Source organism: Apium graveolens, chromosome 5 (genome assembly GCF_009905375.1).
Source record: "Apium graveolens cultivar Ventura chromosome 5, ASM990537v1, whole genome shotgun sequence".
Lineage (NCBI taxonomy): Eukaryota > Viridiplantae > Streptophyta > Magnoliopsida > Apiales > Apiaceae > Apium > Apium graveolens.
Window position 1 is genome coordinate 13,937,638 of NC_133651.1, and position 22,232 is coordinate 13,959,869.

At 34.6% G+C, this 22,232-nt stretch overlaps 4 protein-coding genes and 1 pseudogene across 4 annotated transcripts; all 5 read left to right on the forward strand.

The window, feature by feature from the left end:
* The first annotated feature begins 2,077 nt into the window (after positions 1 to 2,077).
* On the forward strand, positions 2,078 to 5,402 carry LOC141723781 (protein DETOXIFICATION 14-like). Its single transcript, XM_074525670.1, has 7 exons — positions 2,078 to 2,662; positions 3,343 to 3,887; positions 3,988 to 4,074; positions 4,179 to 4,235; positions 4,331 to 4,569; positions 4,746 to 4,951; positions 5,203 to 5,402. Exons 1-7 carry the CDS (start codon positions 2,435 to 2,437, stop codon positions 5,257 to 5,259), a joined length of 1,419 nt encoding a protein of 472 aa, XP_074381771.1. The 5' UTR covers positions 2,078 to 2,434; the 3' UTR covers positions 5,260 to 5,402.
* A 1,108-nt stretch (positions 5,403 to 6,510) lies between these two features.
* LOC141661358 (protein DETOXIFICATION 14-like) lies at positions 6,511 to 9,186 on the forward strand. The gene is made up of 7 exons (XM_074468349.1): positions 6,511 to 6,951; positions 7,105 to 7,649; positions 7,746 to 7,832; positions 7,930 to 7,986; positions 8,081 to 8,319; positions 8,489 to 8,694; positions 8,823 to 9,186. The coding sequence occupies exons 1-7, from the start codon at positions 6,652 to 6,654 to the stop codon at positions 8,877 to 8,879; spliced, it is 1,491 nt and encodes a 496-aa protein (XP_074324450.1). The 5' UTR covers positions 6,511 to 6,651; the 3' UTR covers positions 8,880 to 9,186.
* A 386-nt stretch (positions 9,187 to 9,572) lies between these two features.
* Positions 9,573 to 12,424, forward strand: LOC141661548 (protein DETOXIFICATION 14-like). The gene is made up of 7 exons (XM_074468559.1): positions 9,573 to 9,871; positions 10,487 to 11,031; positions 11,130 to 11,216; positions 11,310 to 11,366; positions 11,462 to 11,700; positions 11,845 to 12,050; positions 12,188 to 12,424. The coding sequence occupies exons 1-7, from the start codon at positions 9,614 to 9,616 to the stop codon at positions 12,230 to 12,232; spliced, it is 1,437 nt and encodes a 478-aa protein (XP_074324660.1). The 5' UTR covers positions 9,573 to 9,613; the 3' UTR covers positions 12,233 to 12,424.
* An 815-nt stretch (positions 12,425 to 13,239) lies between these two features.
* Positions 13,240 to 18,400, forward strand: LOC141723454 (protein DETOXIFICATION 14-like; annotated as a pseudogene).
* LOC141659839 (protein DETOXIFICATION 8-like) lies at positions 17,000 to 18,178 on the forward strand. Its single transcript, XM_074466765.1, has 5 exons — positions 17,000 to 17,100; positions 17,201 to 17,250; positions 17,350 to 17,592; positions 17,746 to 17,951; positions 18,119 to 18,178. The coding sequence occupies exons 1-5, from the start codon at positions 17,000 to 17,002 to the stop codon at positions 18,176 to 18,178; spliced, it is 660 nt and encodes a 219-aa protein (XP_074322866.1).
* Positions 18,401 to 22,232: the final 3,832 nt, after the last annotated feature.

Here is a 22,232-nt window from a genome sequence, read left to right on the forward strand (position 1 = left end):
CATACATATTATACTTATTAAACTTAAACGATCTTCGACAATTTTAATGAATTAGTGATATTCATAGAACATAATTCACAAAATAATATATTTCATAGTGTTTTGATTGTAGAATATGGTCTCCGATAAAAATGAGTTCTCCATAGAACTTTTCTCTTTAAAATAAACATATACATCTAATATGTGCTTAAGAACAAAAAAATATTTTTTTATGAAGTTCTGTACACTTTTCTTAAATCCTACTACGACAAAATGAAAATATACGAATTCTAATATTTTAGACAATATAGTGTTATTTTTAAAAATTTTATCCACTATTATTTTTAATTTTGAAGTAACTTTTTGATTTAAATATAAATTAATTAGTAGATTAATTTTTAAAAATATCATTTTATCATATAAAATACTAGAAATTCATAACTTATCATTTGATTGTAATAGAATTTAAGAAAAATGTATAGAATTCCACAAAAATAATTTTTGATTCTCGAGCACATATTTTGATATATCTGTTTAATATTTATTATAATTTTAGTGATTAAAATGATATCCCGATAAATTTGATGATTAAACTGTATTCTGTGTTTAATTTTTAACCCTATAAATTGTTGGAAAATGCTAGACCTCTGAAACATATTTCAAAAAATCAATTTTCAATTGCTCATGTGATATGTGACTAACTGGTAACTTAATTCATCAACCGGTAACTTATTTCATCAACATTAAATATTATTGGGTTAAATATCAAAATGGTCTCCTAACTGAAACTTATCTATAATTTAATCATCAAAGTTAATGGGAATTATTTGGATCACTAAAATTATAATAAATATCAAACAGATACCTCAAAATATGTTCTCGAGTATCAAAAATTATTTTATAGAATTTTAAACATTTTTCTTAAATCTTATTACAACCAAATGAAAAGTTATGAATTCATAGTATTTTAGATGATATAGTGAGATTTTTAGAAATTTATCAACTAATTATTTTTATTTAAATAAAGAAAATGACTACAAAAATAAAAAATAAATAGTAATAAAATTTTAAAAATCTTACTATATTATATAAAATACTAGAATTCATACATCTGCATTTGGTTGTAATAGAATTCAAGAAAAATATATAAAACTCTATAAAATAATTTTTAATTCTCGAACACATATTTTGAGTTATCTGTTTTATATTTACTAGTATATAACTCGTGTGATGCACGGTTGTTTTTATCATCATATATTGTAAATTTTAATTTTAATATGTTGTTGGAAGGATTCGAACCTTATAACTCTTAAATAATACTAATTTTTATGAATAAATCTAACAGTTCTTATTGATTTGATTTGACGATTATGGATTGAGTGATCAATAATCAACAACCACCAACAACCAAATTTTTAATATTTCGTCTTTAATATAATATTATAGACTATAACTTTAATGATTCAAATAATATTAAATTTAATAATTAGACTGATATATGGCCGTGACCACTTTAATATTTAACTAACATTAACAAAAAAAATTAGCTTAACATTTTCCCATCATTTGAGAAAAGATTAGGTACACCTTGCACAACTTATAAGTTATAACTATTACTTGGAAGGCAGAATGAATGTAGATTGGAATGATACGTAAGTATGATTTACATCCAAATATCATTACAGGGAATTGAGGTTCCAAATTTCATATTTTATCATTAACTTCGTGTACTTAATTTTTTTTTTCTTTTTTTATTGCCAGAATGTACTTATCTTTTTAGTAGAGAGCAGTATAAAATGAGATGAACGGAGCATTACAACAACAATATAAAACTATTCTACCAGTTAAAACCATGATCAAATATACAGAAGTGTCATGAAAACATCACCCCGATACAATAAATATTATCAATGATTAATTATATTTTATTCCATTTATAAATATTGGAGGTGCAAAATTTTAGGTGGTGCACGTATTAAATTTTCTAATAATTAGTGATTCAAACCAAAGATAAGACGATGATCAATTGTGAAAATAATATTTGGCTTGATACCTCTGGTGACGGTCATAGTGAACCCATAGTGTGGATGGGCGCTGGTAGTTACATTTTCATATATAAATCCATTAACACATGTTGATGTTGATGAGTTGGTATATTTATTAACTCATGACGAAAGCTGAGAAAATGTATAAGCGACTTCTCCAAAATTTTAAGATAGAGGGACAATTCTAATAAGATTTTGTACTCTTCGACGTAATGCAATAATTTTATATATACACCAATAAATCCGAGTTGCAGCTGAAGTGTCAATTTAGATCTTAAAAAGAGTGATCAGGCATTTAATTTATTAGCAGCTTTATAAAAGATAGTACTTGAGTAGGTTTTGAGGATTGTATCTTTCTAACAAGTTATATACAGAAAAAGGAGAGAACTGAGAGGATCAGCGGAGTAGAAATGGAAGAGCCACTGCTTCAGACGGCCAATAATCAAAGGGTGGCATCGGTGATTGTGAGTGAGATGAAGAAGGTGAGTTACATAGCAATGCCTATGGTGGTCACCACTGTTTCTCAAAACATGGTCAGGGTTATTTCTTTGATGATGATTGGCCACCTCGGCGAACTCTCTCTTTCGGGCGCTTCCATTGCCACTTCTCTCACCAATGTCACTGGCTTCAGTCTTCTGGTATCATTCTTAACAACATTAGCTACTTCATTTTATTATTCACTTTTTTAACACTGCAACAAATCTCGACATTTATGACCGAATACCTGTGAATCGACCTAAAAATCAGCCGTAAATGCTCAGTTTTCTTGTAGTATTCTGTTCATATAATCTTAGAATTAATTGCTTACTATACTTGCTCAACTAGATTGCAGTGTCTAGCTAGGCTGTAACAGTGTATGCATCTTCTATATGCAAAGTCATGATATTCCAGGACAAAATTTATACGACAAATTCAATTTTAATATGATTAACAAGATGCCATTATTCTACCTACTTCAATTCTGTGATGGTAACTAATCCTCTATTATCGTATTATTGGCATTTGGCCGTACGTGTTCAGCAATTTTCCTTCTCAAGCTCACGTGAGAAAAAGTAAATCTAAGAACAAAAAAGAGAAAGCATCCAAATAAGTTTAGAATTTTACCTACTTCGGTTCATATTTTTGAATTTTACTGGGCCTCTCTTGTGATTCGGGTGTCCTGTAGAACTAGCTTACTCCCACAAGCCCAAGCGGCCTATGCATGAATACGTTTCTCACATTTCTAATGCAAGTATGCAAATGAAATGTTACTTAATGTAGCACTTTGTAAGAGAAATGCACTGATAATTTATAATAACTTGCTTTGTATGGCAATCAGTTTGGGATGGCAAGTGCCCTGGAAACACTATGCGGTCAAGCTTATGGAGCACAGCAATACCATATGATAGGAACCTATACTTATGGAGCCATCATATCTCTCCTTTTAGTTTGTATACCGATATCTGTTCTATGGATCTTCACTGAAAAATTTCTATTATTAATCGGTCAAGACCCTGCAATCTCACATGAAGCTGGCATTTTCTCAATCTGGCTTATTCCTGCACTGTTTCCATACGCAATTCTCCAATTGTTGGTCCGCTACTTGCTGACACAAAGTTTGTTATATCCAATGCTATTAAGTTCTGTTGCAGCTCTAGTATTTCACATACCTCTGTCTTGGGTGGTAATATACAAGTTCAAATTTGGAAGTGGTGGAGCAGGACTCGCCATTGGTTTGTCATACTGGCTTAATGTAATCTTGCTCGGGATTTATGTGAAGTTCACACCATCATGTAAAAAGACTAGGATCACATTCTCAAAAGATGTCTTTCCAAGCATCAGAGAATTCTTCCGATTTGGCATTCCTTCTGCTGTCATGATATGGTACATTGAGTAATAATCACCATAATTTCCTATCATTATTGTATAAGTTTCTACGTATGTTTTATCCTGTAGAATCTAATAATATATTGGCAATGAACAGTCTTGAGTGGTGGTCATATGAGCTTGTTATATTGCTGGCCGGGCTTTTGCCAAATCCTCAACTTGAGACTTCAGTTCTGTCAATATGGTATGCCTATTTTCATTCTGTGATGTTTATTGTTAAAAACTTGTTATTAGTTATTTAGAATGAATCTATAATCAGTTGCTGTTTACTTATTTTTTGACAAATAGTCTTACAATCGCTGCATTGCACTACTACATACCATATTCTTTCGGTGCTGGTGCAAGGTATGTCTTAAAAACAATGCATGTACATTGGTTTTAATGTGGCTAATATTCTGATTATAGCAAGTTGTTGGTTGTGTGTGTTGAATGTTTTATAGCACACGGGTCTCGAATGAATTAGGTGCAGGGCATCCGGAGGCAGCAAAACTGGCTGCTTGGGTTGCAACATTTCTTGCAGCTATAGAGGTGGCCATTGCAAGCACAATTCTCTTTAGCTGCAGGTCTATACTGGGATATGCTTTCGGAGGAGAGAAAGAAGTGGTGGATTATGTCAGAGAAATGACTCCTCTGCTAAGTCTTTCAATGATGGTGGATTGCTTCCAAGCAATGTTTTGTGGTTGTCATTTATCTTCCCTCGACACCTTATTTATTTACTTGAACAATTTGAAATGCTGTTTACCTTCATGTCGCCATTTGTTTTATCAACATCGATTGCTTGTGGTTGCAATCCTAACACTGTATTCTTTTTCGAGAGTAACTAAATTATTACCAACATATGTCTTCTTGAATCAGGAGTGGCCAGAGGTACCGGGTGGCAGCATCTAGGAGCATATGTGAACCTTGCAGCATATTATGTGGGTGGAATTCCAATTGCATGCATGTTGGCTTTTGTTTTTCATTGGAGAGGACAAGGCCTTTGGATAGGTTTAACTATTGGTTCATTACTGCAAACTTGCATGCTTATGATGGTCACATTCTTCACCGATTGGAAGAAGCAGGTTCTTTATTAAATAATTTGATCTTTTTTTATAGTTAAGCTCACGCACACACCAGGAGTCGAATCCTTGACCTCTCTTAAAGAGTCTAAGACCTCGACCACTGCATCAACCATTTGTTGGTTAATAAATGTTTTAATCTTCCTACAGCTTTCAATCTTTTCTTCCTATTAGAAATTTAGAATGTTATAGTTTTGATATGAAAATATGCAGAAGCCGATGAACTGAAATTTTCTAAAACACTGGTATTGCAGGCAAGAGAGGCCAGGGAGAGGATATTTGAGGGGAGATCTCAGCAAACAATCGAATAAGCAGAGAATTATAATAAGTTTTTGGGTGAAAGTAATGACGGAACAAATTGCTAAATGTTGGATTATAATTCTGTAATAGACGTTTGTATCAGTTGAAACCATTATCAGTAAGGTTTAAAGAATGAAGTTGTTGAGATTAAGGAGCCTTTTCTAAATTTTTCTATGATTTGAAGATGCATTATGTACTGTATCACTTAGTTGTGTGTTAACTAACCTGAACAAGAAGCACGCGACACATCCTTATTCGTTATTAATAATTAATGAATACAGATTTTCGTGTTTACAGACATCTCAACTCCTGTGTTTTAGTGATTAGAATGACGAAGTAGGTAGAAAACAATATCCTGCAGTTAGGTTTCTTAATTACATTCAAGAAGACTGGGGGAAAGTTAAGTCCATTTCGTACGTGGCCTCGTGGCACGCCAATTTCAAGTAAAATTAAAGTCAATGATGACAGGGCTCAACTCTATTCTGGATGATCCTGAGTTTATATGATCATATTAGAAGATTTTTCGATCAAAATTTATTGTATAAGCTGGGCAAAGGGGCATTTTGAATGTATCATGAGAATGAGAATCGAGAATGAGTTTCCTAAGCCATACGACCCATACTACTAAATTGCTAATACAAATACTATCACTTACGTTTAAGTTCCCAAGATTCTAGTTAACCTGACACATTATTCACCAAACATCTTTCAGGCCCCAGCAAAAGAAAAGGATGGATTCTGAAAACAAAACATCCACATCCGAAAAACCTGAACTTCCACACAAGCAGGTGAGGTTCAGTACTTGAGTTGACTTGGTTAGAAATTTGAATATAGAACTTGCTGAAAAATGTCTCCTACGATGGATCAGGACCCTTCAGGGTTAAAATATTCAAGTTGTAGTAAAATAACTTCTTGATTTGTTCGTATGTTTATTCATATTTTTCTTCGATGGATCAGGACCCTATCTCGTTATCATCATACGATAATAGCACGACAACGATCACACTTTTGTTAAGTTGGATCGAGGATGCAACATTAACAAATTTTATTAGTACTTCAGGTAAGATCGAGCTTAAATAGGACCAAAATCTTTATTTTAAAGCAAATCATAAATATATACAACTTCAGCGAGATGACGGGATCACCACACTGTCGGTATCATTGACATACTGTTCTGCACATTAAATGTTGTGTGCAAGTAGTAGCAACTGGGGAGGTTTGGTCTTAAAGTAGGCCATGTGAGTGAGTGTGAGTATTAGCTTCTTTGGCTATATCTTACCTAAGAAACGTCGACTCATTATTCTTAAGCGTTCTCTTGGGTTGTCTCTGTTTAGTTACCTTAGTAGCTACTTACATAAGAAGAAAGCTGCAAAGAGAGAATTGATCTAGAAGAGACACTGGAAATGGAAGAGCCCCTGCTTGAGACGACACGTAACTGCCAGGAAAAACAGGGAGGGGTGTCCACGGTTGTGGTTGAGCTAGAAACATTGTCATTGTCATCATCACTACCGAGGAGATGGGAGGTGATTGTGAGTGAGATGAAGATGGTGAGTTACATAGCAATGCCTATGGTGGTCACCACTGTTTCTCAGAACCTGTTAAGGGTTATTTCCATGATGATGATTGGCCATCTTGGTGAGCTCTCTCTTTCCGGGGCTTCCATTGCCACTTCTCTTACAAACGTCACCGGCTTCAGTTTTCTGGTAGACTTCAGCATTTTTCTACTCCCTCCAGTCTCATAATATCTGTCTAGTTGATTTTTGGACAAAAATTAAGAAAACGTTTTCGGTATCATGAGTAACACATACTTTATACTATAAATTTGCAATAACTTGTGCACTTTGTATGGCAATCAGTTTGGGATGGCAAGTGCACTGGAAACACTATGTGGCCAAGCATATGGAGCAGAACAATACCAGATTATAGGAACCTATACCTATGCAGCCATTATATCTCTCCTTCTAGTTTGTATACCGATATCTATTCTATGGATCTTCACTGAAAAACTTCTTGTATTGATCGGTCAAGACCCTTTAATATCACACGAAGCTGGAATATACTCAATTTGGCTTGTTCCCACACTATTTCCTTACGCAATTCTTCAATTGTTAATTCGCTTCTTGCTGACTCAAAGTTTGATATATCCAATGCTTTTAAGTTCGGTTGCAGCTTTAGTTTTCCACATACCTATATCTTGGCTTCTGATTTTCAAGTTTGAATTTGGAAGTGCTGGAGCAGCACTAGGCATTGGTTTGTCATATTGGCTTAATGTTATCTTGCTTGGGATTTATGTGAAGTACGCATCATCCTGTGAAAAGTCTAGGATCTCATTCTCAAAAGATGTCTTCCCAAACATCAAACAATTTTTTCGATTTGGCATCCCTTCTGCTGTCATGATATGGTAATAATAATCACCATTGTATCCTGTAGTTCATATTTTGCCTTTTCACTTTGATTTGACCAGCAGGGTCTAATTATATGTACTGCCAATGAATAGTCTTGAATGGTGGTCATATGAGCTTGTCATATTGCTCTCTGGGCTACTGCCAAATCCTCAACTTGAGACTTCAGTCCTGTCAATATGGTACGTCGCTTTCCATACTATAGCATATAACATGAGCTTGAACCGTTAGAATGAATCTACACTCAGCTTTCAATTAATTGGCTTTTTTTTCGAACAGTCTCGTGGTCTCTTCACTTCACTACTACATACCCTATTCTTTCAGTGCAGGTGCAAGGTATGTCTCAGAACTTAATGTTTGTACATTGATTTGTTTATTTCTGATAATCTGATTACGTTATTCTTTCATGTGTATATTGTACATGATATAGCACTCGAGTCTCGAATGAATTAGGTGCAGGGCATCCAGAGGCAGCTAGACTTGCTGCTTGGGTTGCAACATTTCTTGCAGTTGTGGAGGTGGTCATTGCAAGCGTAATTATTCTCAGCTGCAGGTCTATATTAGGATATGCTTTCGGGGAAGAGAAAGAAGTGGTCGATTATGTTGAAGAGATGATTCCTCTTCTGAGTATTTCAATAATGGTGGACTGCTTAGCAGCCCTGTTTTCTGGTAGACATCTGTCTTCCCTCTAAAATAAATATTTTAATGTCGTTTTGCATTTGTTAACAACTCGTAAATTTATTGATGATTTTCACAGAACACTTCTCTAATTTTTCTACCAATTATTTCATTAAACTGGAGTGACTGAAAGTTCTGATATTGTATCTTTTTAAATCAGGGGTTGCTAGAGGAGTCGGATGGCAGCGTCTAGGAGCATATGTAAACCTTGGAGCATATTATCTGTGTGGAATTCCAGTGGCATGTGTGTTGGCTTTCGTTTTACATTGGAGAGGGAAGGGCCTTTGGATAGGTTTAACTACTGCTGCATTGCTGCAAGGCCTTATGCTTATGACAATAACACTCTTCACGGATTGGAAAATGCAGGTTTGTCATAATAAGATTACATCTACCTGTAGCAGCGCAATCTTTTCATGCAATACGTGTGCAATAACATTCTTCACCGATTGGAAAATACGTGGAAAACTGAATGTTTTACAACATGGTTATTGCAGGTAAGAAAGGCAAGGGAGAGGATATATGAAAGAAGATCACAGATAACAATAGAATGAGCATAGGCTTTATAATAAGGTTTCTGAGAGGTTCATGGACTCAGTTTTTATGGAACAATTTGTTAAAAGTTGGATCATGACTCTTCAGGGTTAAAAGATGCAAGTTGTTGGGATGAAACAAACTGAAGATGCAATTTGTATCAGTTCAGCTCTATGACCTCTTTTAGCTCTATGCAGTTTGTATGTCACGTTTAGTGGTTTTACTATCATCGATTTAGCTAGAATCTTGCAAATTAAGTTAGAGAAGATCTTTTAAATTTCATATATTCTAGTCGGATTCAAAAGGTATAAAAAATACTAACAAATTGAATAAACCAACTACTTTTTTAAAGATCCTATGGAATGCAACATTTTAATGAGTTTTTAAGATTCAAATCGAGCAAACCAGCTGGATTTTTAAATTTCATACATTCTAGTCGGATTAAAAAGGTGTAAAAAATACTAACAAATTGAATAAACCAGATACTTTTTCAAAAATCCTATGGAATGCAACATTTTAATGAGTTTTTAAGATTCAAATCGAGCAAACCAGCTGGATTTTTAAATTTGACAACAATCTGACCATAATATATCACCTTTTATTGAATATTTAGGATCCAAACTAAATAAACCAACTGTATTTATAAAATAAAAGAGAAGCTAACAATAATCAATCGATTTGTTTTTGTTAGTTAAAGTAGAAGGTCATAGAAGAAGAAAACCGGGAGAGAGACAACTGAGAGAAGGGACTTGCAATGGAAGGAGAACCACTGCTTGCTACAAATGAAACATTGTCGTCGTCGTCATCATCGTTATCGATTTTAAGATGGGAGGGGGTAGTGAGAGAGATAAAGAAGGTGAGTTACATAACAATGCCTATGGTGGTCACAGCTGTTTCCCAGAACTTGTTGGCTGTGATATCCATGATGATGATTGGTCACCTCGGTGAGCTCGCTCTCTCCAGCGCTGCTATAGCCACTTCTCTTGCCAACGTTACTGGCTTCAGTCTCATGGTACGTACCATTATTATCATCTACATATTCTTACTATTCCGTCTTTCTAATTTACGGACAAATGGTATTAAAGGAAGGCCCCTTAAATGGATTATATAATAAAAAATCTCTGCTCAACAAAAGTAAGGATTGTCTATCACTTACCAATGAACGGAGCAATGAAATATTTATATCTCAATTTCAACTCTTATTTTGGGATAAAATACAAATTAACATTTTAAGAAATGCAATTTGATAAATTTGAAGATGGCTTGTGCCCTTAAGCTGTGCTCCAGAGTTTGAAAGCGGAGAGAAGAGAAGATGAAGGAAACCGAGGCGTGCTCCTCATTTTTTTGGCGAGAGAAGAGAAATGATCGGGAGAGAAAATTTCTTAAAATGGGAAGATTTGGAAAGATCCTCTCACATTACCTTCTTTTTTTGTCACTTTCTCTACTTTTTGCACAAACTCGGGAGTACAAGACTAATTTATTTTCTTCTATTATTTCTCTTCTCTTCTCCTCCCATTTCTTCTCTTCTCTTCTCTCGCAAAAAATCTCGGAGCACAGCGTTAGTCAAATGAACACAAAAACTCAAATACTGATAGATTTATGAAAACTTGATTTGTATGCCAATCAGGTAGGGATGGCAAGTGCACTGGAAACACTATGTGGTCAAGCTTATGGAGCACAACAGTACCATATGATAGGAACCTATACCTATGCAGCCATTATATCTCTGCTTTTCGTCTGTATACCGGTATCAATTCTATGGTGCTTCACTGAAAAGCTTCTTACAGTAGTTGGTCAAGACCCTTTAATCTCGCACGAAGCTGGCATTTACACAAGATGGCTTATTCCCGCACTATTCCCATATGCTATTCTTCAATTGTTGGTTCGCTTCTTGCTGACACAAAGTTTGTTGTATCCCATGCTTTTAAGTTCTGTTGCTGCTCTAATTTTCCACATACCTATGTGTTGGATGTTAATATTCAAGTTCGATTTTGGAAGTGCTGGAGCAGCATTAAGCCTTGGTCTGTCATGTTGGTTTAATGTGATCATGCTTGGAATTTATGTGAAGTACACGTCTTCATGTGAAAAGACTAGGATCTCATTCTCGAAAAATGTCTTCTCATGCATCCGAGAATTTTTCTGGTTTGGCATCCCTTCTGCTGTCATGTTATGGTAGTAACTATCGCCATTATTTCCTTTGGATATTGTTTAGTTTCTACTTTGCTAACCGCAGGGTCTAATTATTTTTTTTGTATTGGCACTGAAAATAGTCTTGAGTGGTGGTCATATGAGCTTGCTATATTGCTCTCTGGGCGTTTGCCAAATCCTCAACTTGAAACTTCAGTACTGTCAATATGGTATGTCTCCTTCAAAACTATAGCATGCGTTGAATTGGTAGAATGAATCTATACCAAACTGCTGTATCAGTATTACTGACTTTTAACCAATAGTTTTGTAGTCTTTTCACTTCACTTCAACATACCAAATTCTTTCGCTGCTGGTGCAAGGTACGTCTCAAGCCTTAATGTTTGTACATTAGCTTGTCTATGGATAACATACTGATCATGTAATCTCTTTTATATGTATACTGAACATGATACAGCACCCGAGTCTCGAATGAATTAGGTGCAGGGCATCCAGAGGCAGCTAGATTGGCTGCTTGGGTTGCAGCATTTCTTGCAGTTGTGGAGGTGGTCATTGCAAGCATAATTCTCTTTAGCTGCAGGTCTATACTGGGATATGCTTTCGGGGAAGAGAAAGAAGTGGCCGATTATGTTGAACAAATGATTCCTACTCTATGTCTTTCGATTATGGTGGACTGCTTAGCAACCTTGTTTTCTGGTTTGCATCTGTCTTCCCTCTACTTCATAAATGTCTTTGTATTTTGTAGCAACTGTTCATGATTGCCTTGACTAAATTCTGGAAAAGTGTTTTACTTTGCTAGAGAAAACTACTAATTATGCAAATGTATCTTCATTGAATCAGGGGTTGCTAGAGGAGTAGGGTGGCAGCATCTAGGAGCATATGTAAACCTTGGAGCATATTATCTGTGTGGAATTCCAGTGGCAAGCGTGTTGGCTTTTGTTTTAAATTGGAGAGGGAAGGGCCTTTGGATAGGTTTAGCTACCGGTTCATTGCTGCAGAGTTGCATGCTTATGCTGATTACATTCTTCACAGACTGGAGAAAGCAGGTTTATTACTAGCTTGTAAACTATTTCATCTACAGTTAGCTTTACAATCTATTGTTTCTATGAAATATGTTCTGTTCTTTATAGTAAAATATGCAGAAGCTGATTGAACTGCATGTTTTATGACATGGTTATTGCAGGCAAGAAAGGCAACAGACAGAGTATTTGAGGAGAGATCCTGCTAACCATCGAATGAGCAATAAAAGTTTTCGATTGAATCAATTGTTCTAGTTTTGATAATGATTCTTTCATAGATTTTTGCAACAATTTGTAGTTTAGCAGCAATCGGGAATGATAAACATTGTCAATTGTTGGAGTAAATTTTGATAAAAAAATGTGTCAGAAGTACAATCGAACAAATAAACAATGTTATATTAGTATTATTAACGAATTGTCAATTTTGGCAAATTTGGTTTAGCACCTTGGCGATGCTCTCTAAACAATTGCATCTACGATTTTGGAGCAACTCCAATAAAGGGTGCAAGAGAGTGTCAACGTCATGTGGCATGCGTGCCTTTACATCCTTGTTAGCACTCTATTGAAGACTCCAATGATGGGTGCCAAGAGGGTGTCAACGTCATGTGGCATGATGTGCCTTTACATCCTTGTTAGCACTCCATTGAAGTTGAAAGATGTCACTGAGGTGCCAAATGAGTTGGCATGGGGTATCAATTTGAGTTGCCAAAAATTGGCATCCCATAAACTATGGTGCAACTTCATTTGGGGTTCAAATGTAGTCCTAATGGTGCATAAAATATCATTTTTCTAATATATTTCAATTAAACGTTTTTTTATTGAATTAATGAATTTGAAATCTTGGGGTGCCAACCATTGGAGTGTTTTTTGAAAAAAGGGTGTTAAAAATGATATGGAAGTGGGAGAATTAAAAATATTACATTTTTTATTATGTGGCGAAATTGGCATCGTTTGAGGGGTGTCAAATATTGGAGTTGCTCTTCTGTTTTATACGAAACTCAACTCGTTTAAAAATGAGTCAAATTAGATTGAATTTACAAATCATTAATATACTTTTCTATATTTAAATTTAATAATTTTAACAAAAATATCTATATCTACCTATATCTATACTATATTATTATAAGCAGAATTGAGTTTAATTGTTAGTTGTTGCTCGGTAACTATAGCATGAGTATTTTGTTTTTTCGTTAATGGGGTTTAATTGTTACTTGGTTCCTCCCATAAGTGTTTTATTTTTTTCATTACTTCAATTAAATATTAAATAAATTAGTGACAATAAACCACACGCCACGCCACATCATATATACATTCATCACTGAAATACAACAAAAATACATACATGACTGAAGTACAATACAACACAACTCTACCACGTTAGACTCTCTGCTCCAGAGGAATCAAGCACCCCAACCCACTTCCTCCCTGTCGAAGCTTCCACGGCCCACCCCATCGAAGCATCTCAGGTAGTTTAATTCAATTTGTTCGAATTTTTTGTATCTTATTTATTCAAAGTGTTTGTATCTTATTTATTCAAACTGTTTGTATCGCTTCTGTATTGTTTGAATAAATGTCAAGGTGAAGGTATGAGTCAGGTACTCTGATCATCTTAGATGATTTTGTCTAGCAATGGATTCGAGCTAAAATAAACGAACCTAGTTTAATTTGAGCTAATATAAACGAACTTAGATTAATTTGCATTATATTAGTATGAATTACCCGTTGTCCAGTAACCAAGTAGCAATTTGCATAAAGAACTGCATATTCATCTTATTTTTCTCCAGATACAGTCACTTGCTGCTGATTTAAAATTAACGTGTCTGACTCGACACAGATAATCAAATTACATCAAAATAAATAACTAAACTTAATAATTAATAACAACTTAATTTAAGATTATTCCAACAGAACTTACCGAGGGACATGATGAACTTGGGTCAGGATTGATTGGTAAGGCACAAGGGTTTTATGTATGGAGTTCAGGAGATGGATTTAGCCAGAAATTGGCTTTCACTGTTATGTTTGAGAGTGGTGCTTACATGGATAGTTTGTGTTTGTTTGGCGTTCATAGAAGCTCAGATTGCTGTCATGGGTGGCACTGGCAAGTTTTTGAATATCATATTATTCTGTTTATTGCTGTATTCATTCCAGTCACTATTTTCATTTTTCCATAGAATGGAGGCGAAAAAAGAGCAACCATCTGCTGCTGCTTCTACACCAGTCAGCACATCATGTAGAAAGAAGAAATCTGAAGAAGCAACATTCTTAGAAGACGTGAAGGATCATATTGACGAGTTCATTCATGCTTCAATGGAGGAACATGCAACTTGCTTTAAGAAAACTGTCAAAAAGGTTAGGTTCTCTCTTCAACTTTCATAGTTACGGATTCGCTACACTACACAGTTTCACAATTAAAATTTGTCATTTAACTTGTTGAATGATCTTTGGAATCTTTTTTTAGATGTTTGGAATGTCAAAAATCGTTGCCGAAAGGAACTCTGAAAGTAAGAAAGTTGAAAGTTCTCTCCCCCTCCGGACAACTGTTGCTGACTAATACTAAATGCCAATGCAGTAGTCGTCTAATGGTAGAATAAGCTTGGTATTAACTAAAATAAACACATGGTCTACTTGATTTTGTAGAGACTAGAGACTGAGATTTATATATATGAATATTATGTCCTTTCATGAGTGTGTGTAAAGCATTCTGGAGCCGGAGTTATTAGAATGAAGATTTTCTGTTTAAAGCCTTTAGTTTCTTGATCTTGTGTCGCATCAGTTTTGCTGTCAAGGTATGTGCTGCTATTGCTAGCTTAATGCCCGCGCGGAACACAAATTAGCAGAAACAAATTTAATTATAGTTACAAGAATAATACTTGATGACTTATTAGCAAAGATAAAAAGCGTTTTAATTATACTCATTACGATCAGTGTGGCATCCCACATTTCCATCATTAAGGAATATATTTTCCTGCTGAATAGAGAGAGAAGTGATATATATTTCCTTGATTCCATTCGTATATTGAGTGTGCACCCCAACATTTTGTTTTTCATGTCAACTAATTAAGGCTTCACCTACGTCTGATATCATTCACATTTTTTTATTCCATTCATATCTCAGGACATTCTATCCGATTTAGACCGATATTAAACTAAACTGTAGTACATCTTGCATCCTATTAAGTCCAAGAAATTTCAACCTATACTAATATTACACTGAGATGGTAATATTTTTGGGATCTATCTAAGCTAAAAGCCTAAAACACAGATGTTAAGTTTAAAATTTTTAGTCCATACAGGGTCATGCCAATGATGTATGGCTAGAAAGGAGTTTTATTTTCTCAGAGCTTCTTTGATGGTTGATATATTACAGAAAATGAACAGTAAGCATATTATAATATACCGGTGGTAGTACATGTAGCTCCTGCAAGGACTAGGCTCAGACTCCTAACTCAGTCCAGTCCCACACACTACTAGTAAAATAAGATTGTTTGATTAAGATTTAAGGAGCTAGTGGAGTATTAAGGAAGGCATGTGCATCACATCGTTTATATGACATTCTCTTTGATTGTCTTGAGTCTTGACTATAAAACTTAAAAATATAGAGAAGCTGTGAGGGACTTTCTACAAAAAAGGGATTAATAATGGAAGAGCCACTGCTTGTTATAGCAGAAGACTGGCAGAAAGATCAAGGTGAGATATCATTGTCATCGTCATCGTCATCGTTATCGTTATTAAGATGGGAGGTGGTAGTGGGAGAGATGAAGAAGGTGGTTTACATAGCAATGCCAATGATGGTCTCCCGCGCTGCCATCGCCCCTTCTCTTACCAACGTCACCCGCTTCAGTCTTCTGGTAGGCACCATTAACATAATCTGTAGTCTGTGCCTTGGTATTCATAATAGATTGTGAAAACATTAGGGGTGGCAGGGAATCGGCTCGTGTCCTCTGCCAACCTTGATACCATATTCGATAACCAGCTCTCCTGAAATCTTAAGGTATCAGGAATTGAGCTTATGATGATCATATTCAATCATCAACAAATTGACAACATTTTTATTTAAAAGAATATGACTGAACCTGATCAATACTTGGCAATGCATGAATAAATTCCTCACTTCTTAGAAATTCCAATGAAATCTTCACTTTATATGACAGAAATGCACTTTGATGAAACTAAGGGCCTGTTTGGGTACACGAAATAAGGGACTTATTAACTTATAAGCCCGTAAGTACTTATCGACGAGTGTTTGTCGATATCTAGGAGCATATGTAAACCTTGGATCTTATTATCTTGTGAAAACTAACTTAATAACGAGAAATTTATAAAGACTTGCTTTGTATGTCAATCAGCATGGGATGGCAAGTGCACTGGAAACACTCTGTGGTCAAGCTTATGGAGCAAAACAATACCAGCTGATAGGAATCTATACCTGTGGAGCCTAACTATCTCTGCTTTTAGTTTGTTTGCCAATATCTCTTCTATGGACCTTCACTGAAAAACTTCTTGTAATTATCGGTCAAGACCCTTTAATCTCACACGAAGCTGGCATTTACTCAATTTATCTCATTCCAACACTGTTTCCATACGCAAATCTTCAGTTGTTGGTTCGCTACTTGCTGACACAAAGTTTGTTATATCCAATGCTTATAAGTTCTGTTGCAGCTCTAATTTTCCACTTACCTATGTGTTGGATGTTAATATTCAAGTTTAAATTTGGAAGTGCCGGAACAGCATTAAGCATCAGTTTGTCATACTGGCTTAATGTTATCATACTTGGGATTTATGTGAAGTGCTCATCAACATGTGAAAACACTAGAATTTCATTCTCTAAGGATGTCTATCCAAGCATCCGAGAATTCTTTAAATATGGCATCCCTTCCGCTGTCATGATATGGGAGTAACAATCACCAATATTTCCAATCTATATTGTTATAATTTCTTCTTTGCCATAAACCATTATGGTCTAATTGTTTGTAATGGCTATGAATAGTCTTCAGTGGTGGTCATATGAGCTCGTTGTATTACTCTCTGGCATTCTGCCAAATCCTCAACTTGAGACTTCAGTTATGACAATATGGTTTGTCCCTTTCATACTAATTTATATATTATTATGAGCTTGAATTGGTAGAATGAATCCATACTAATAAGCTGCTAATTAATTGACTTTTGTCCAATAGTTTTATAGTCGCTTCACTTCACTACAACATACCATACTCTTTCAGTACTGGTGCAAGGTACGTCTGAACTAAATATTTGTACATTGGCTTGTCTATGGATCATATTCTGATTACTTGATTCTTGAATGTGTATGTTAAAAATGATATAGCACTCGAGTCAGTCTCGAATGAATTAGATGCTGGGCATGCAGAGGCAGCTAGACTGGCTGCTTGGGTTGCAACATTTCTTGCAGTCATAGAGACGGTCATTGCAAGCACAACTCTCTTTAGCTGCAGGTCTATACTGGGATATGCTTTTGGCGATGAGAAAGAACTGGTGGATTATGTCAAAGAAATGACTCCTTTTCTATGTTTTACCATCATGGCGGACAGCTTAGCAAATATGTTTTCTAGTTAACATCTGTGTTCCCTCTGCTCTAAACATAAAATATCGTAACTTGTAAATATAATAAGAAGGTATTAATGATAATCAAAGAACATTTGCCAAATTTGGTAGAAATACGTTATTTTCCTCGGGGTAACTAAATTTTATGGCAACATCTCAGGGGTTGCCAGAGGAGTGGGACGGCAGCGTCTAGCAGCATATGTGAACCTGGGAGCATTTTATCTGTGTGGAATTCCGATGGCATGTGTTTTGGCTTTTGTTTTCCAATGGAGGGGAAAGGGCCTTTGGATAGGTTTAGCTACTGCTTCCTTGCTGCAGAGTTCTATGCTTATAATGATAACATTCTTCACTGACTGGGAGAAACAGGTCTGTCTATTTACATATAACTAGCTTTGATAGTAAAAAATGCAAAACAACAGAAATTATGACCATACCGTACCAATAGTTGGTGTACATGGTATATATATCAGAGTCTTAGTAGATTTTCTATCTTTAACTAATGAACTGAATGTTTTAACAAATGGTTATTGCAGGCAAGAAACACAAGGAAGAGGATATTTGAGGGGAGATCTCAGCTAAGTACAATTGAATGATCAGGGATTTACAATAAGGTTTCTAATGAAATATCTATCTGAATAATGTGTTAGAATCTTGATTGTAGCTCTTATCTATGTTTTTATCAATTTATTATTCCATTTGTTGCTTAATGGGTATGGGACTGATCTACTACAAACGTATGGAGTATACCATACATCAGGGTATTATTGTGCAATATGTGTAAACTAGAATTTTTTATGTGAATACACGGGGCTCATATTTTCAAGTACGATATAATTTTGCTATAATATACGTCTGCCTCCCTTCCACCATCTTTAATTACTTTGACAAATAGAGCATACATTATACATATGCAAACAAGTTGGATTCTAGTAGCGTGCAGTTGCAAAGTGCTGACCAGGTTACCAAGTGCATTAAAAATCCCTGAGAATGGTCACATGTATTGCCAAGACTTTTGTATTATTCTACAATGTGTTCACATTTTTAATAAAACCATTTGGCCCTATATGCAATTATTTAATCAACTTTCATCCAGAAATTGAATGTGTGCACGTTTAGAAAATGCAGCATGTACAACATACATGCACCAAATTAGGTGTTGCTGCTCAACCTCTGGCGCCTTTTCTCATCTCCCATGTTCATGACACCCTAAGTTATACTAAGTTTTACCAACAGAAGGATGGTGTCGCATGATCGAGCTCCCCGTATCTCTACGAGTTCGACTTCTACTACTGTGTGCGTGTGCCTGAGTTTAGCTATAAAAAAAACTTTGGAAAAACTATACTATAATGAGATAAAGAATAATGAATTCCCCGATCAATTTTCCGATATCATTTTCTTCATAAAACAAATTAATGGTACACAAATACAAAGTTGAAACTAAAAACAATAGTATTACTTAGATACAACATTAAGATTTTCAGGAGGAAGTTACAGACATTGACTTATAGATCTCCACAACAATTCTGTTGTCAAACTCTGAAGTAGCAGAAGGTTTACGTGCTTTAGGAACACTTTTGTCACTATGCATCATGTTATAGCAACTATCTTTAACCTTCCTCCATATCTTCAATGGCGATGAGTGATCCGACATCGATGGACTCCTCTTAAAAGCTTCAAATGGAGAATCATACTTGTTTGCTTCTCCTAACTTGACGGTCTTAATGTTCTTTCTTGACGGTGTTGAACCGCCACTGCTTGAACCGTTAGTATCATAGTAGTTGCCATTATATCCCCTTGCCTTTCTCAATCCCATGAAGTTTTCTCTTACAGAAGTTGATGAGAATCTCTCTAGTTTTGTTTGTACTTGCAGTTTAGAGAAGTTGCAGAGTTACAGGACATTCAGGGTTGTTATGTAGGTGTGTTTATTATATAGGGAAGCATGCAATGTCGATGGTCAATTTGAGACCATTCGATCAAGTCAAAAGAAGCGGTTTTGGCTAATGAATGAAAAATAGCATATCTAAGAAAAGTCAGATCTAGGAAGTACAAATTTTTTAACTTTCTCATAATTGGGTCGGCGTGCAGTACCTTTCGATCTAGAGACAGAATAATAAATAGGTCGGCTCCCTCATGTGAGTAACTAACATGAGTGTTTTATTTTATTTTTGGCTTTGTTTTGTTTGGTACGTGGTCATGTGTACGCTAAATATTAAAATTTGTAATTGGTTTATTTTGATTGATATATTTGTTGTGAATGCAGGGTATATTACTATTATAAAAAAAATGTAAGCCAATCAAAATAAGTTAAATTCATATAATTTTATATTTAGCATGTGTCATGGACACACCACAGAAAAACCATTTATTTTTTTAGTATTTTATTTAAACTAAGGTTAGAGTTTATTATTTTATCAAATATAAAAATATGTGATTTTTTGTGTTGGGATTAGATAATATATTATTTTAAAAAATTATTATTTTTTAATTATTACTTGATCGAAGTTTAACGGTAAAATTCACGCCAATCTAGTGAATACACGCTAATTTTAATGAATTTATCTTATTTTAATTGATAAAAAACCCAATCAAGTTTGTATTCAAGAGGGGATTGTAGTATAAGTTTAGCTAAAATCTACTATTAATCACTTTATATAATGATTTTTTTGGGTAGCGGCTGCGGGTTATTTACGATAAAAAAAAAAAAAAATCCAAGAGATATTGAGAGGTTGAAAAAAGTGTTCATATTGAATAAAAGAAGCCGGAAGGAAAACCAAATTAACAATAACTTAGATTCAGAGCTTTCAAATGTAATGCATTAACTGATTAATATGACCTAAAAAAATAAAATACCTCTTCTCTAACCTCCATTTTCACATCTAGGATTTTAATCGTCAGTTTTATTCTTCATTTTGCATATTTACGGTCATCTTTCACCGTTTAATCATTTTCACTCTTTCATCTTTTTTTTTACTGTTTTTTCAAAATTTCGAATAAACATCTTTTATGGTGGGATCTAATCTTTTTGGCTGAGATTTTTCTTGTATTTTGTTATCAATTTTATCCCAAATCTTTTTGGTCGCGGGTATGTTTTTTTTAAAGTATATGTGTTTTTTGGTGTTGGTTCCGTTGTAAAGGATTTATATGGTTTTTTGGCAGATCTGAATTTCTTGCATCGAAACTAAGACAGACAGGGTGAATATCACAAGTGCTTACTTTTCACAACAAAAGATTAAAAATTAGGCTACAAATGACATTAATGTGAAGGTCAATTTTGATGTTGCTATCTTGAGGGTTGGAAAAGTTATTATAATCCTTTTTATTTTAAAGAATTTTATTATATTTGTTAAGCAATCTGAAAACAAGACGATTATTTGTTTAGTTTATTTATTTGTTTACCAATCATGTTGTATTATTAGTTTGGAGGTCCGACTGTCTTACCATGTTTCAATGAATGCATTCTATTTTGTTTGTTCAAATATATGTGTGTGTGAATTTTGACTTTTTAAATATTTTTATGTATGGAACCCACTCATTTTTATTTTTGAATCCGCCCCTAAATGAATAAAAAAATAATTTTTAATAATGAACACATATTTAAAAACGGAAAAATTCATAAGTAAAGTTAATTAATACTATTTTGCATAATTTACAAATGCGGCGTTGTTCATAAAATTATGATTGACTTTTAGAAGTTTTGTAAATATCAAAACATGTTTGTCAGCCGTTTTACCGCTTCACCTGCATGGAAGGAGCCATGGACTAAGTAATATAGCTGAGATGAGTGATGCTGATGCCTACATAATTTTGAATCTGGGTTGTCTTATTCCTCCATCTTCATATTTATATTTAAGAATAATTATTTATTTTCGGTAAAAAAATATTTGCACACACTAATACTTGTAAAGATACTCTATCGATTTAATTTATAAAATCTAATTATTTGTTACATATTTTTAGTAAAATAATAAGCTAGAGTTAATAAGTTAAATTTATTTAATATTGAATACATTCCATTTATCTGCAATTGATCTCTATAAAATCGTCTCGAAGTTTATCCATTTTTGCCTCTTCTTTTTTGTTAAATCATTTTCACAATAATAGTTGCTGTGTACATTGATTTTTGTTATTACCTGACCGCTAAATGGCTGATGCATGCATATTTATTTGACTTATTCTCAGTCGTATGTCATAGGTAATCTGATTCGGAAGTTTGTATGAGGGAGATTAGTATATCAACACATACTGTAATATTCAACTAAAATAAATATTATAATATATTGCAACTTATTATGATTAAATAAAGTATTGTATACATACTATTACGCCCAGATTCCTTCGAGAAATGTAACAGACTTCGACTGTCTTGAAGGTGCCTTCGGCTGATACCTGAAAACGAAGAGAATGCGAGAGTTTGTACCCCGATTCACCTCCGGCATGAGAATAATAATCTGGTTGTAAATGCGAGGTAAATAATTCAAGAAAAACACAGTGTTTGTGAGAATCTATGTGTGTTGTCTTACTTTCCAGAGAGTTTTATATCCAATTTGGAGTGAAAATGGGGCGTTACGCCTCTTCTCCTTTCCAACGGTCTGGAAGAAGAATGGGCTTTGGCCTGAGACTCTCCATGGGCCTTCGGCTTCTGGGTCT

Excerpts from the sequence above, each read along its gene's own strand:
- LOC141661548 (XM_074468559.1), top strand. The coding sequence starts at position 9,614 with ATGGAAGGAGAACCACTGCTTGCTACAAATGAAACATTGTCGTCGTCG. Across the intron at positions 11,032-11,129 it reads CCTTCTGCTGTCATGTTATG|TCTTGAGTGGTGGTCATATG; the intron begins GTAGTAACTATC and ends CACTGAAAATAG. Across the intron at positions 11,367-11,461 it reads TCTTTCGCTGCTGGTGCAAG|CACCCGAGTCTCGAATGAAT; the intron begins GTACGTCTCAAG and ends AACATGATACAG.
- LOC141661358 (XM_074468349.1), top strand. The coding sequence starts at position 6,652 with ATGGAAGAGCCCCTGCTTGAGACGACACGTAACTGCCAGGAAAAACAG. Across the intron at positions 6,952-7,104 it reads TCACCGGCTTCAGTTTTCTG|TTTGGGATGGCAAGTGCACT; the intron begins GTAGACTTCAGC and ends TATGGCAATCAG. Across the intron at positions 7,833-7,929 it reads ACTTCAGTCCTGTCAATATG|TCTCGTGGTCTCTTCACTTC; the intron begins GTACGTCGCTTT and ends TTTTTCGAACAG.
- LOC141659839 (XM_074466765.1), top strand. The coding sequence starts at position 17,000 with ATGGCTATGAATAGTCTTCAGTGGTGGTCATATGAGCTCGTTGTATTA. Across the intron at positions 17,251-17,349 it reads ACCATACTCTTTCAGTACTG|CACTCGAGTCAGTCTCGAAT; the intron begins GTGCAAGGTACG and ends AAAATGATATAG. Across the intron at positions 17,593-17,745 it reads CTTAGCAAATATGTTTTCTA|GGGTTGCCAGAGGAGTGGGA; the intron begins GTTAACATCTGT and ends GCAACATCTCAG.
- LOC141723781 (XM_074525670.1), top strand. The coding sequence starts at position 2,435 with ATGGAAGAGCCACTGCTTCAGACGGCCAATAATCAAAGGGTGGCATCG. Across the intron at positions 2,663-3,342 it reads TCACTGGCTTCAGTCTTCTG|TTTGGGATGGCAAGTGCCCT; the intron begins GTATCATTCTTA and ends TATGGCAATCAG. Across the intron at positions 4,952-5,202 it reads TCACCGATTGGAAGAAGCAG|GCAAGAGAGGCCAGGGAGAG; the intron begins GTTCTTTATTAA and ends CTGGTATTGCAG.